The 12,306-nt window shown below is 45.9% G+C and overlaps 1 protein-coding gene across 1 annotated transcript in view; it reads right to left on the bottom strand.

Annotated features, from left to right (window-relative positions):
- Positions 1-7,955, bottom strand: part of UBL3 (ubiquitin like 3) — a 271,044-nt gene extending 263,089 nt beyond the window's left edge. The window contains exon 1 of the mRNA XM_073613366.1: positions 7,419-7,955. Coding sequence (XP_073469467.1) covers positions 7,419-7,445 — 27 coding nt within the window. The 5' untranslated portion in view covers positions 7,446-7,955. The remainder of the gene's footprint in view (positions 1-7,418) is intronic.
- Positions 7,956-12,306: the final 4,351 nt, after the last annotated feature.

Here is a 12,306-nt window from a genome sequence, read left to right as displayed (position 1 = left end):
ACCAAAATGAACAGCTCTCCTGAGCTTTCCCTAGTAATGCAGAACATTTTTTTAAAAATGGCCGAATTCCTGGATTTCAGCTTTACATCCTCCTTCACGAGCGTTTCGCTACATACACAGGTTGCAGTTGCAAGAATTGGCAGGTTCTCGAGGTTCAAAATGACAGGTGCATGTGAACAGCGGTAGCCACTGTCTGTACAAAGTACTGACAGCAGCCATTGAAGTTAGCATGAAGCCACACATGAAGTGGTTACCTGCAATGAGGGAGGGGTACCCGGGTATGAACACATCTGTCAGCCGGGCAATACTTAGTAAAGGGCAAGTGGCACTTTTTTTGCAAACTGAGGTTTTTTTTTTTTTTTTTTTCCCCCAATTGTAAAAATACCTGCATGCTCCAATATACTTCAGCAGGGGTCTCAAACAGCCGGCCCTCCAGCTGTTGCGAAACTACAAGTCTCATGAGGCATTGCAAGGCTGACAGTTACAAGCATGACACCCACAGGCAGAGGAATGATGGGACTTGTAGTTTCACAACAGCTGGAGGGTTGCTAGTTTGAGACACACACACACACACACACACACACACACACACACACACACACACACCACTTTTTTTTAGAGATTTAAAAAAGTTGGAAATCTTTACATTAAATTTTCCCAGAAAAATTGAAGTAGGATTGACGATATAATCGCTCACATAATACAGCAACCCACAAACTGGCCTAGCCAAGTTTTACCCTGTAGTATGCAAATATATCCTCATAAATATGCTGATGTGTTACATATGAATCCACTAACAGACTAATGATTTGGCCTGCCTTCAAACCAAAATACTGCTGAACACAGAACCTTTGGAACTGAAATGAGGGAAATCGAGAAATGGCCAACCTTCTGTTAGGTAACACCGGCATAAACCTGCCAATAGAGGACATTCCTCACCAAAATGAACAGCTCTCCTGAGCTTTCCGAGCTTGCATAATACACAGCAACAGTAAAGAATAACATAGACACACATGATTTCCATTTAAACTCCCACAGACAGCATTCATTCTATTTACAGGAAAAGATTCGGATGGCGAAAGAGGGAACTGTAAGAGAACATGTGAAAGGATTTCGTAGATCACTAAAAAAAACCTGCACTGCAGATATAAACTGCTGATACATGAAGCAACTGAGCAGGGAACTCAAAACCCAAACTGTCTTAAATGCTGACATTTCACATTAGTATGCATGCTATACAATTCACGTCTCTCGGTTTTCTCTTGCTGCCAATTTAGTCGATTTTGAACTGAAAATAGAAAAATGTGTCATAAAAACTCCCAGTGTCATTTGTTCAGGAACTGCAATGGGCACAAACAAGCAAACACAAGCAGATCACAATGGCCTCTATAGGAATGTAGTATGATCATTGTAGGTTAGTAAAGCAACCAAACAAAAAAGTTGACTTGACTTGGTTTGCCCCTCTCTAAAAGCTGAATTCTCTTTAGTTGTCACCGCTTACTGCATACTAATGCCATTCAAATTGTGTTTTTAAAGGATATCCAGTGGTATCAGCTGACATTGGACTTAAAATAAAATCTCTTAGATGATTTTCTTAGCATGCACAATATACAGGGATATGGGAATTCGTAGTGACAAGAGCGCACACACACACACTGTGCTGGATGGGCCCATGTCTTTGTTTAAACTTAAAAACCATGCTAATATGTCATCTAATCCCAAAAATGTAATATACTCCAGCTGACCAGTCCTTACACTTTTTCATTCAGCCAGCAGGCTAAACAAAAAAAACTATACTGACAGATGCTTCCATTCATACAAACGAGGTAGATGAAGTGAACCTTCAGACCTCCGTGTTGGAGCCAAGGGCTCCCGCACATGTGACATCATCGTGGCCCCGGACATTCACACAGCCGGTGCCCGCAAACCTGGAAGAAAGACCAGGTGAAGATGGCAGCTCTGGGGATCCGTGACTGCACTGCTCCTTGTACAGGTAAGTGTCATAATGTGCTAGGATGCGGTGCATACTAATACATAATGGGGGTTATTTACTAAAGGCAAATCCACTTTGCACTACAAGTGCACTGAAAAGTACACTTGGAAGTGCAGTTGCTGTAGATCCGAGGGGGACATGCAAGGAAAATAAAAAATAGCATATTAGCTTGCACATGATTGGATGATAAAATCAGCAGAGCTTCCCCTCATTTCAGATCTTCCCTTCAGATCTACAGCGACTGCACTTCCAAGTGCACTTGTAGTGCAAAGTGGATTTGCCTTTCGTAAATAACCCCCAATGACTTAACCCTGCAGGGGGGCCCATTGTTATTTACTTTTCTGGTGGTTTACTACCGCTTTAATCTCAAAAGTAAAACAAGCTTCTTTGGGGCAGACTTGTGCATTTTTGGCCTCATAGACTTTAAAGAGTGCCTAAAGACTGCTTGAAAATAGCATGTTTACGCATGTCTTGCAGGCGCTCCCATTTAAACGCTCATGGGGCCAAACAAACACATGATTGTGAGGCTGTACTACAAGTCACATGTACAAACATCTCTTAATAACTTGGCTACACTCAGGCTATATGTGAATGGGGGCTAAAGCCAACACTTATTTTTAGTTTTGGATAGAGTAGGGAAGAGTTAAAACCTCCGGCAGATTTTTACCACTGTCTCTGACTAGAGAGTGATTCACCTTCCTGTGTGGTGATGGCCAATGTCACTGGGATTGAAAGTAGATTGAAAACCCCCAAATTTTAAGTTGTTAAACAAACAGGAATAGAGGTGAATCATTCCTACGGGGACGCTTATTTTGGTGACAACTGCCTTTAAGGGATTTTCCCACACTTCCTGTTGCGTCTTCAAGACAAGAAGCGAAGAGAAATCTCCCCAAGGCTAGGTCCACACCTAAGTGTCAGCATTTTTTCTTTACAGGCGTAAGCAGCAGAATGACTGGGAGCAGCAGAATGACTGGGAGCAGCAGAATGACTGCTAAGCACAAAACACAAGTGGTCTGCATTTTTCAGCTGCTCCGAAGTAAACAGGGCCAAAAAACTTGTGATCCTGCCCCAAGAAGACTACTGTGCTTGTTGCTCAGATGTAAATGGGCTTCATAAAATAAAATGGAAATATTAGACTGGTTGCACTTGGGGCGTCTAACCCCTGTGCATCCAATCCTATGACTGCAGGCACAGGTGCTGCATCCTGTCACAGTGCATGACAGGCTAAGGTAGGCATTCATTGGGACAGGGCTGAACTGAGTGGTGCTTGAGTTTGGGGCCCTATGCATGGAACGCAGAATACCTGGGGGCATTTGTGTTAGAACACATAGTGCCCCAGACAACAGGACCACTTGGTACAGTATTAAAGCGATATCAAACCCAAACATTCATTATGTTTTCAACCATCAGTCCCTCCCCTCACGCCAGGGTACTAAGTGTAATCCTAGACTCTGACTTGTCATTTCAGCCTCAAATCCAATCGATGTCAAAAGTTGGTAGAATTCACCTCCGTAACATCTCTAAAATTCATCCCTTTTTAACAAATGAACCCACCAAGCTCCTCATTCACTCCCTTGTTTTCTCTCGCCTTGACTATCGCAACTCCCTTCTCATTGGCCTGCCTCTCCATAGGATATCCCCTCTCCAGTCTATCATGAATGCTGCTGCCAGACTTATCCACCTTACCAACCGCTCAGTGTCTGCCAACCCTCTCCTCCAATCCCTACACTGGCTCCCAATCACCCAGCGAATTAAATTCAAAATACTAACCACAACATACAAAGCCATTCACAACTCTGCCCCGAGCTACATCGCCAATCTGGTCTCCAAATATCACCCAAATCGACCTCTCCGCTCTTCTCAAGACCTCCTACTCTCAAGCTCTCTCATCTCCTCCTCTCATGCTCGTCTCCAGGATTTCTCCAGAGCCTCTCCCATCCTCTGGAACTCGCTACCTCCACCTGTCCGGCTATCCCCTACTCTTGCTACCTTCAGGTGATCCCTGAAAACTCATCTCTTCAGGAAAGCCTATCATGTCTCCAACTAATCTCCTACCACTTTCACCAGCTCATTCCCCACAGTTACAACCTTTTGTACCACCTGCCCCACCCTATTAGATTGTAAGCTCTTCTGAGCAGGGCCCTCTTAATCCTCTGGTATTTTATTGTATTATAACTGTATTGTCTCGCTTTTATATTGTAAAGCGCTGCATAAACTGTTGGCGCTATACAAATCTTGTATAATAATAATAATAATAATGATATTGCAGCTTTCCAATTCTTAGATGCGATGGCTGCATTCGATTTTTAAGCTCCCTTTTATTTTTAACTGGTGATCTGACCAGCAAGTCTGTTTATCAACAGAACAAGATGTCCTGCAAATGTAGCAGCTAGATGGTTGAGTCAAACTATTTACCACTGACAGGGGGTGCTTTCAATCATTAGCATTTATTGATGTAAAATCTTTATCCTTAAAAAAAAAAAAAAAAAAAAACCACACACACACACACGTTTGCTGTAACTGCTTACAAAGTCTTAGCTTGAGTTTGGCTTCAATTTATTAGTGTATCTAAATCTGCGTATCCAACACTCCTCTACCCCAGACTAACTGCTGCTGTCCAAAAGGTGTCTCTGCTGCTCCTTCATCCAGATCGGGGGAACTGTAATACAGGAGGTGGGTTACTGGACAGATCACCAGGTGACAAATGAGGGGGGAAAAAGCTTAAAAAGAAAAGAAAACTAATGCAGCCAGCAAATCTAAGGCTTGATGAGCATTTTTAGTTTGGGTTAAATACCGCTTTAAGCCACATCCTATTTCAGCCCGCCAGAAACTTTTTGAGAGGCTGTAAGCAGTGGGGCAGGATGCTGCACCTGTGTCTTCTGATGTACTGAATCATTGGGGTGAGACCCCCCCCCCCCCATGGGCAAGCGGACTTTCTGCCCAGGGCTGTTGCACTTCTGAAAGGCAGGACACGTCTGGTTTGGAGTAAACAGGGGCTGTAGGGTCACAATGATGACAAACAAGAAGAAAAAAGTGACCAGTGTTTTCCTTCTTCCCTGCTCTATCCTGGACTTTGGATGCACAAGCAGTTTTTTTTTTTTTACCTTAATGTGTTCTCTGCAATAAGGTACAAAAATAAAAAATCCCACCCACCCCCATCCCTAAACACTTACCTGACACCTCTCACAGAGCAGCATTCCTCTCATTCCCTATAGGCTCCTGCTGCTGTCAGCCCAACTCCTGTGAGAAGGAAGTAGGGGGTGTGGCTTACTGGTGCTGTGTGTGTCTCTATGGAAGCACACAGCCCAGCTCAGGTGTGCACCGGTACTGCCATAGTACATGGGGGAACAAAGAGGAGGCCATGACTGCTCCATGCAATATGGCTGTACAGACTGTACAAATATAATATCTTTTTTTTTTTTTTTTTATTAATTTTAAGAAAAAAAAAAAACTTTATCATCATTTTCAGGGTACATTCACAGCAGATGCACCAGGACTGCATTATGTGGCTATTCCAATTCAGCCCCACCAAATGACAAGGCAAGATGCCTTGCTAAAAAAATAAATATCAGAGTAATGACCCCCCCCCCCCCCCCCCCCCCCAGACCGCACACCAGCTAATGAGTTACAACCTACAAGAGTGTAATTCTGAGTAGATGCCAGATACAAGGACTCTTCATGATATAAATAGGTAGGAATCAGAGTACGATCCTGAGTAGATGACAGGCACTGAGGCAGGTCAGTATATAAAGGGGGGGATCAGAGTGCAATCCTGAGTAGATGGCAGATACAAGGTCATGTTTATATATAGGAGGAAGATCAGAATACAATCCCAAGTAGATGGCAGACACTGAGGCAGGTCAATATATAAAAGAGAGGGGGGGGGGGGGGGGAATCGGAGTGTAATTCTGAGTAGATGGCATACACATGGACCTGTCTGTATATAAAAAAAAAAGGGAGGAATCAAAGTGTGATCCTGAGTAGATGGCAGGTCAGTATATAGGGAGGGGGAGATCAGAGTGCAAGCCTGAGTAGATGGCAGACAGAGGGACATGTTTATATATATATATATAGGGGGGAGATCAGAGTGTAATCCTGAGTAGATGGCAGACACTGAGGAAGGTCAGTAAAGGAGGGGGATCAGAGTGGTAATCCTGAGTAGATGGTATACACAGGGACATGTTTATATATAGGGGGGAGATCAGAGTGTAATCCTGAGTAGATGGTATACACAAGGACAGATCTATATATAAGGAGGTGAGATCCTGAGTAGATGGCAGACACTGAGGCAGGTCAGTATATAAAGGAGGGGGATCAGAGTGTAATCCTGAGTAGATGGTATACACAGGGACATGTTTATATATAGGGGGGAGATCAGAATGGTAATCCTGAGTAGATGGTATACACAGGGACATGTTTATATATAGGGGGAGATCAGAATGGTAATCCTGAGTAGATGGTATACACAGGGACATGTTTATAGATGGTATACACAAGGACAGATCTATATATAAGGAGGTGAGATCCTGAGTAGATGGCAGACACTGAGGCAGGTCAGTATATAAAGGAGGGGGATCAGAGTGTAATCCTGAGTAGATGGTATACACAGGTTCATGTTTATATATAGGGGGGAGATCAGAGTGTAATCCTGAGTAGATGGTATACACAGGGAAATGTTTATATATAGGGGGGAGATCAGAGTGTAATCCTGAGTAGATGGTATACACAGGGAAATGTTTATATATAGGGGGGAGATCAGAGTGGTAATCCTGAGTAGATGGTATACACAGGGACATGTTTATATATAGGGGGGAGATCAGAGTGTAATCCTGAGTAGATGGTATACACAGGGACATGTTTATATATAGGGGGGAGATCAGAGTGTAATCCTGAGTAGATGGTATACACAGGGACATGTTTATATATAGGGGGGAGATCAGAGTGTAATCCTGAGTAGATGGTATACACAGGGACATGTTTATATATATAGGGGGGAGATCAGAGTGTAATCCTGAGTAGATGGTATACACAGGGACATGTTTATATATAGGGGGGAGATCAGAGTGTAATCCTGAGTAGATGGTATACACAGGGACATGTTTATATATAGGGGGAGATCAGAGTGTAATCCTGAGTAGATGGTATACACAGGGACATGTTTATATATAGGGGGAGATCAGAGTGTAATCCTGAGTAGATGGTATACACAGGGACATGTTTATATATAGGGGGAGATCAGAATGGTAATCCTGAGTAGATGGTATACACAGGGACATGTTTATATATAGGGGGAGATCAGAATGGTAATCCTGAGTAGATGGTATACACAGGGACATGTTTATAGATGGTATACACAAGGACAGATCTATATATAAGAGGTGAGATCCTGAGTAGATGTCCTGTCAGTATACACAGACGATCTTACCATATCCACTGGCACAGGGTTGGACATGCTGATGCCCGGAGGAGGATGGGGTAGTAGTAGTAGTGAGGAGGAGGATGATGAGGGTGATCCTCGGTATTATATCCAGATCCCAGGGCTGTATGTGGAGAGTTGGTGTGTTGTGGGCCCCGGTTGGGGAAGGTGTAGGTTGTGGGCTCCCTCCGGTGGTGCTGGTTGTGTGCCCTTCCCCCTCCTCCGGTGTGAAGTGGTCGGTGGTGGGGGGTGAGGAGGTGACACGGATCCCCCTGTCAGGCGCTGAACACATAGAAGTCGTCCGTCCTGTGTGCGGGTTCGGAGGGATGGCACTGCGCACATATACACACACAGAACCCCCCTCCCTCCCGGTCACCGAGGGCTCTTCTTCTTCTTCTTCTTCTTCGTCACCGGCTCTCTCTGTCCGGCTGCCCTTCCGCACAGCAGTCACCAGCTTCTCCTTCCTGTCATCGTCTCTCTGGCATAAACATGGCGGCCGCGGAGAACGGGGAGGGGCTTGCTGGTGGGGATTCGTTTGGCCACGCCCCTCGCATTAAGTGGCGCTGGGACGGAGCCGACCCGCTGCTCAGTGCGCATGCGCCGACGGTTTAGCTGGAATCTGCGGGGCGCCGGGAGCTGGTGGGTGACGTGATGGCGTGTGTGTGGTGTCAGCGCTGAGCCGGGGGGACCCCTGGAGGACGATCATGGCTTCTTATCGAAGGGGGAGAGAGTGCAGAGAGCTGATCACAGGAGGCTGAAGTGTCGCAGGATCTGGACGACTCCAATGCAGCCGTGCGACAATGTTTACTTGGACTAACCACATGTCTGCAAATAATGAAAGCTGGACTGTCAGAGATGGGGGCTGCTGATTCTGAAAATGCTAGTTCCCTGGCTGCCCCCAACTTCTGCTACATCCGGAAGATTTACCCCCTAATGACCAGGCCATTTTTTGCGATACAGCACTGCGTTACTTTAGCCGACAATTTTGCGGCCATGCGACACTGTACCCAGTGGTGTATTTAGGTATACCTCCCAACTTTTGAAGTTAAGAATGAGGGACATTTATGGGGAGATTGACCTGTGGTGAGCGTACTGCGCCGCGGCAAAAAGTGGGTGTGTTTTAAAAGTGGGTGTGGTTAAATTATGATGGCTGAGAGGGGACAATCTGGCATCCCCTGTGTGCCTCTACCACTACCCCCTTTATCTACAGTGGCAGCACCTGGGGGTGTAAACATACTGCGTCCACAATGCTTTGCTTCAGCCCCTACTGAATGTGACCCATTCAAGTGAATGGCACTGCTCTGCAAGTGCCCCAAACCTGTGTGCAACATGGTTGTAGCATGCTAGCGTGGGGCTGAAGTGGTTAAAGCAGGTGGTGAAGAGGTGATACAATATCTCTTTATCGCCTGTAAAATATTCCCTAAAAAGCAATCCAAATATTGATCACCCTTCAGAGACCAAAGTGTGAACAAACCCTTATCTGTTTTAGAGTTTTTAGAATTTTTTTATGCTTCACAAACTGAAGCATAGTAAACAGTTATGAATGAACACAGGCGTGATCGGCACTAATCACTTGATGTGTTCATTCAGGAAAGGAAGGGACCGGCAAATATGACATATTTACTGACCCCTCTGCTCTTCATCCTGAACCCAATCCTGTGTCCCACAGCAGCTACAGCTGGCAGGAGGGAGAGGAGGAGAGCCACCAATGCTGCATTAGGGGGCACACAGGGAGATCAGAGATATGATTGGGGGGGGCGGGAAATGTCCTTCACCTGGCCCGCTCCCTACTCTCACACACAACCTGAGCAGTGTGCCTCCGGGGAGCAGAGAGGAGAGTGACACGGCACATACATTGGCACAGTTTCTTCTCCTCTTCCTGCAGCATACTGTGGCTGTCAGCTCATCACTCTACAGCTGGGCACCAGATCTACAGCACCGTACCTGGGAGAGCAATGGGCTGGCTGTAGGATAGGATGCTGGAGAACAGGGCTGCCATCTTTTCTTCAAGACAAACCCAAAACATTTAAGCTGAAAGTCTGCTGGACACTAGAGGTTCACACTGAGGGCGGCTTTGGAATCTTTCACTCGCATGATTTCAAACCGGTATCTCAGTCTGACTTCACGGGCAATTTGACAGACATCTGTTTTTGCACAGATGTCTATTCCAGTTGCTCCAGAAGTTGCCAAAAGTAGTGCAGAAACGACTTTTGGGAATCGGTGCCAGTGTCGCACCAATTCAGATGGTGCTAATGCTGGCAATAGGATTCGATTTGACATGTGAAATTGCATGCCAAATCAGCCCAACGAGAACCTAGGCTCAATATTCAAGAAGCTTTATTGCAAGTAGTGCAAACTCACAAAGCCAGACTGTAGGAACAGACCCTCTCCTACTCCTTCAATGTGCTTCTCCTCAACAGGGGCTTATGGTGGCCATACACAACACACAATATCATTGTACAATCTCCTTTAGACTTCTCAAAACAAAATAATGTGAGAACACTACTAAACAATGCATTACATTTATATAAAATAAACAGATCCTTACACTATATAGTTCTTGGCAGATCTAAAGCGGATTGTACAATCAGATTGTGTAGTGTATGGTCACCTTAAATCCTCACCTGTGAGATTAAATACTTGCATTGAAGCTTGATGGATATTGCAGTCTGTTTGCATCTAAAGTAAGTCCAGTGGCTGCTGTCTGAGTGAAATAAGTCCCACCTTTGCCATTAGTACCTAAAATAATCATTGCTTTCACTAAAGTAAGCCTCATTGTTGGATTCAGATTCCCTCCTCTCCCTGCAGCCTTCTATTGCCAAACTGACTACAATGATGGGGCTGTAACACTATGGAGTCTGCATACAGAAGGGGGAACTGTAGCAATGCAATAATGCCACAAAGTTCTTCCCCATGTCACCATAGCACTACACCCCACCTCCTCCCCAGCCATTCCATGCAGCCACCATAGCACTACAGACCCTCTCCCCCCAGCCATTCCATGCAGCTACCATAAGACTACAGACCCTCTCCCCCCAGCCATTCCATGCAGCTACCATAGGACTACAGACCCTCTCCCCTCAGCCATTCCATGCAGCTACCATAGGACTACAGACCCTCTCCCCTCAGCCTTTTCATGTAGCTACCATAGCACTACAGACCCTCTCCCCCCAGCCTTTTCATGCAGCTACCATAGCACTACAGACCCTCTCCCCCCAGCCTTTTCATGCAGCTACCATAGTACTACTACAACTAAGTGGAGCCCAGTGTCGGAACTCACTTGTTCTGGTACTGGACTCTGGGACTCCAGCCCAGATCCGGGAATCCGGGATGATTGGGAGGTATGTATTTAGGTTTTGTGCTGCCCTAGGCCTGATTAAAATTGTGCACCCTCTAATTTTAATATGACCCACCTCTTTCTGTCAATGCCACGCCCCTTCCTGTTTAAGACCCGCCCTGTCATTTGTAAACCACACTCCTTCTATAGGCTCCACTCTTTCCTTTTAGAGCCCCACCTATTCCTCTCTATACGTTAAAAGTGGATACCAAGTGCCTACTTGCATATTTTGTTGTTTTGTATACCATTTCAAATGTTGTATCTATTATTTTAAGAGAGTCATCCTAAAATAATGAAAAGTTCAGTCTCGTCAGTACCCATCAGTGCGGCCTCATCAGCCCAGCTTATCAGAGGACACCAATGCAGCCAAATCAGTGCTGAATTATTAGTGCCCATTAGTATGGCCTCATCAGGGGTCACCAGTGCAGCCCCATCAGTGATGCCTTATTAGTACCCATCAGTGCAGCCTCATCAGGGGCCACCAGTGCAGCCTATCAGCGCCCATCAGTGCAGCCTCATAATGGGTCACCAGTGCAGCCCCATCAGTGCTGCCTTATCAGTGCCTTTTAGGCCCCATTCACACCTGAGCGTTTTGTAGCTTGAAGCCTGAAGCGACAAAACGCAGGAGGGAAAAAATCAATTATTCTCTATGAAGATGGTTCACATCTCCACTCCAAAACGCCTGAAGCTCAAACAATTTCTGGAACTTTTTTTTTTAGGCAGATTTGGGCGGTTTTCTGCTTCTTACGTTGGTGACCTTTTGACCTGGGTAAAATAACACGACTTTCTGCCTGAAAACGCTATGCTCAGGTGTGACTGGGGCCTTAGTGCGGCCTATCAGTGCAGGGTCGGTTCACACATGGGCAACACGACTTTAGCGCGACTTTGTACCGCGACTTCAACGCGGCTTCAGCGCGACTTTAGCGCGACTTCGGCAAATTACGAGGCGACTTGAAGTCGCCTCCATGACAGGCGACTTCGCCTGTGGCCAATCACCTCTCTGGGAGGGAGGGGGGAGGGAGGGGTTTTCTCTGCAAAGTCGCTTGAGAGATCCGACTTGCAGGCGACTTACATTGAGTTGAATGGGTACAAGTCGCCTACAAGTCGGATAGAAGTAGTACAGGAACCTTTTCTGAAGTCGGAGCGACTTCAGTAGTGTCAATTAAGATGCTCCCATTGCCTACCATGATAATCTAAATGCAAAGCGACTTGGGGCGACTTGGGGCGACTTGAGGGCGTACAAGTCGGATCCCAAGTCGCCCCAGTGTGAACCGACCCTAAGAGTGCCGCCTTATCAGTGACAATCAGTGCAGCCTCATTAGTTTCAGATTATCACTACTTACTGGTATATGTGAATTATGTATGGATTATAGCATGAAGCACTTTGCAGTACATTCATTTTCACAGAATGTGGACTGTTTAACCACTTGCTTACCCGCCCATAGTCAAATGACATACACAGGAGGGATCTCCCACCCTGGGACATCCTCGGCTTACCTGCCGTCCAGGGGGCGCGCGCGATGTGTGTGCCCGGCAGCCACGATGTCTGCCGAGCACCAA

The sequence above is a fragment of the Aquarana catesbeiana genome, linkage group LG02 (assembly GCF_042186555.1).
Source record: "Aquarana catesbeiana isolate 2022-GZ linkage group LG02, ASM4218655v1, whole genome shotgun sequence".
In the NCBI taxonomy this organism is placed as follows: domain Eukaryota; kingdom Metazoa; phylum Chordata; class Amphibia; order Anura; family Ranidae; genus Aquarana; species Aquarana catesbeiana.
This window is presented reverse-complemented; position numbering and strand designations above follow the sequence as displayed.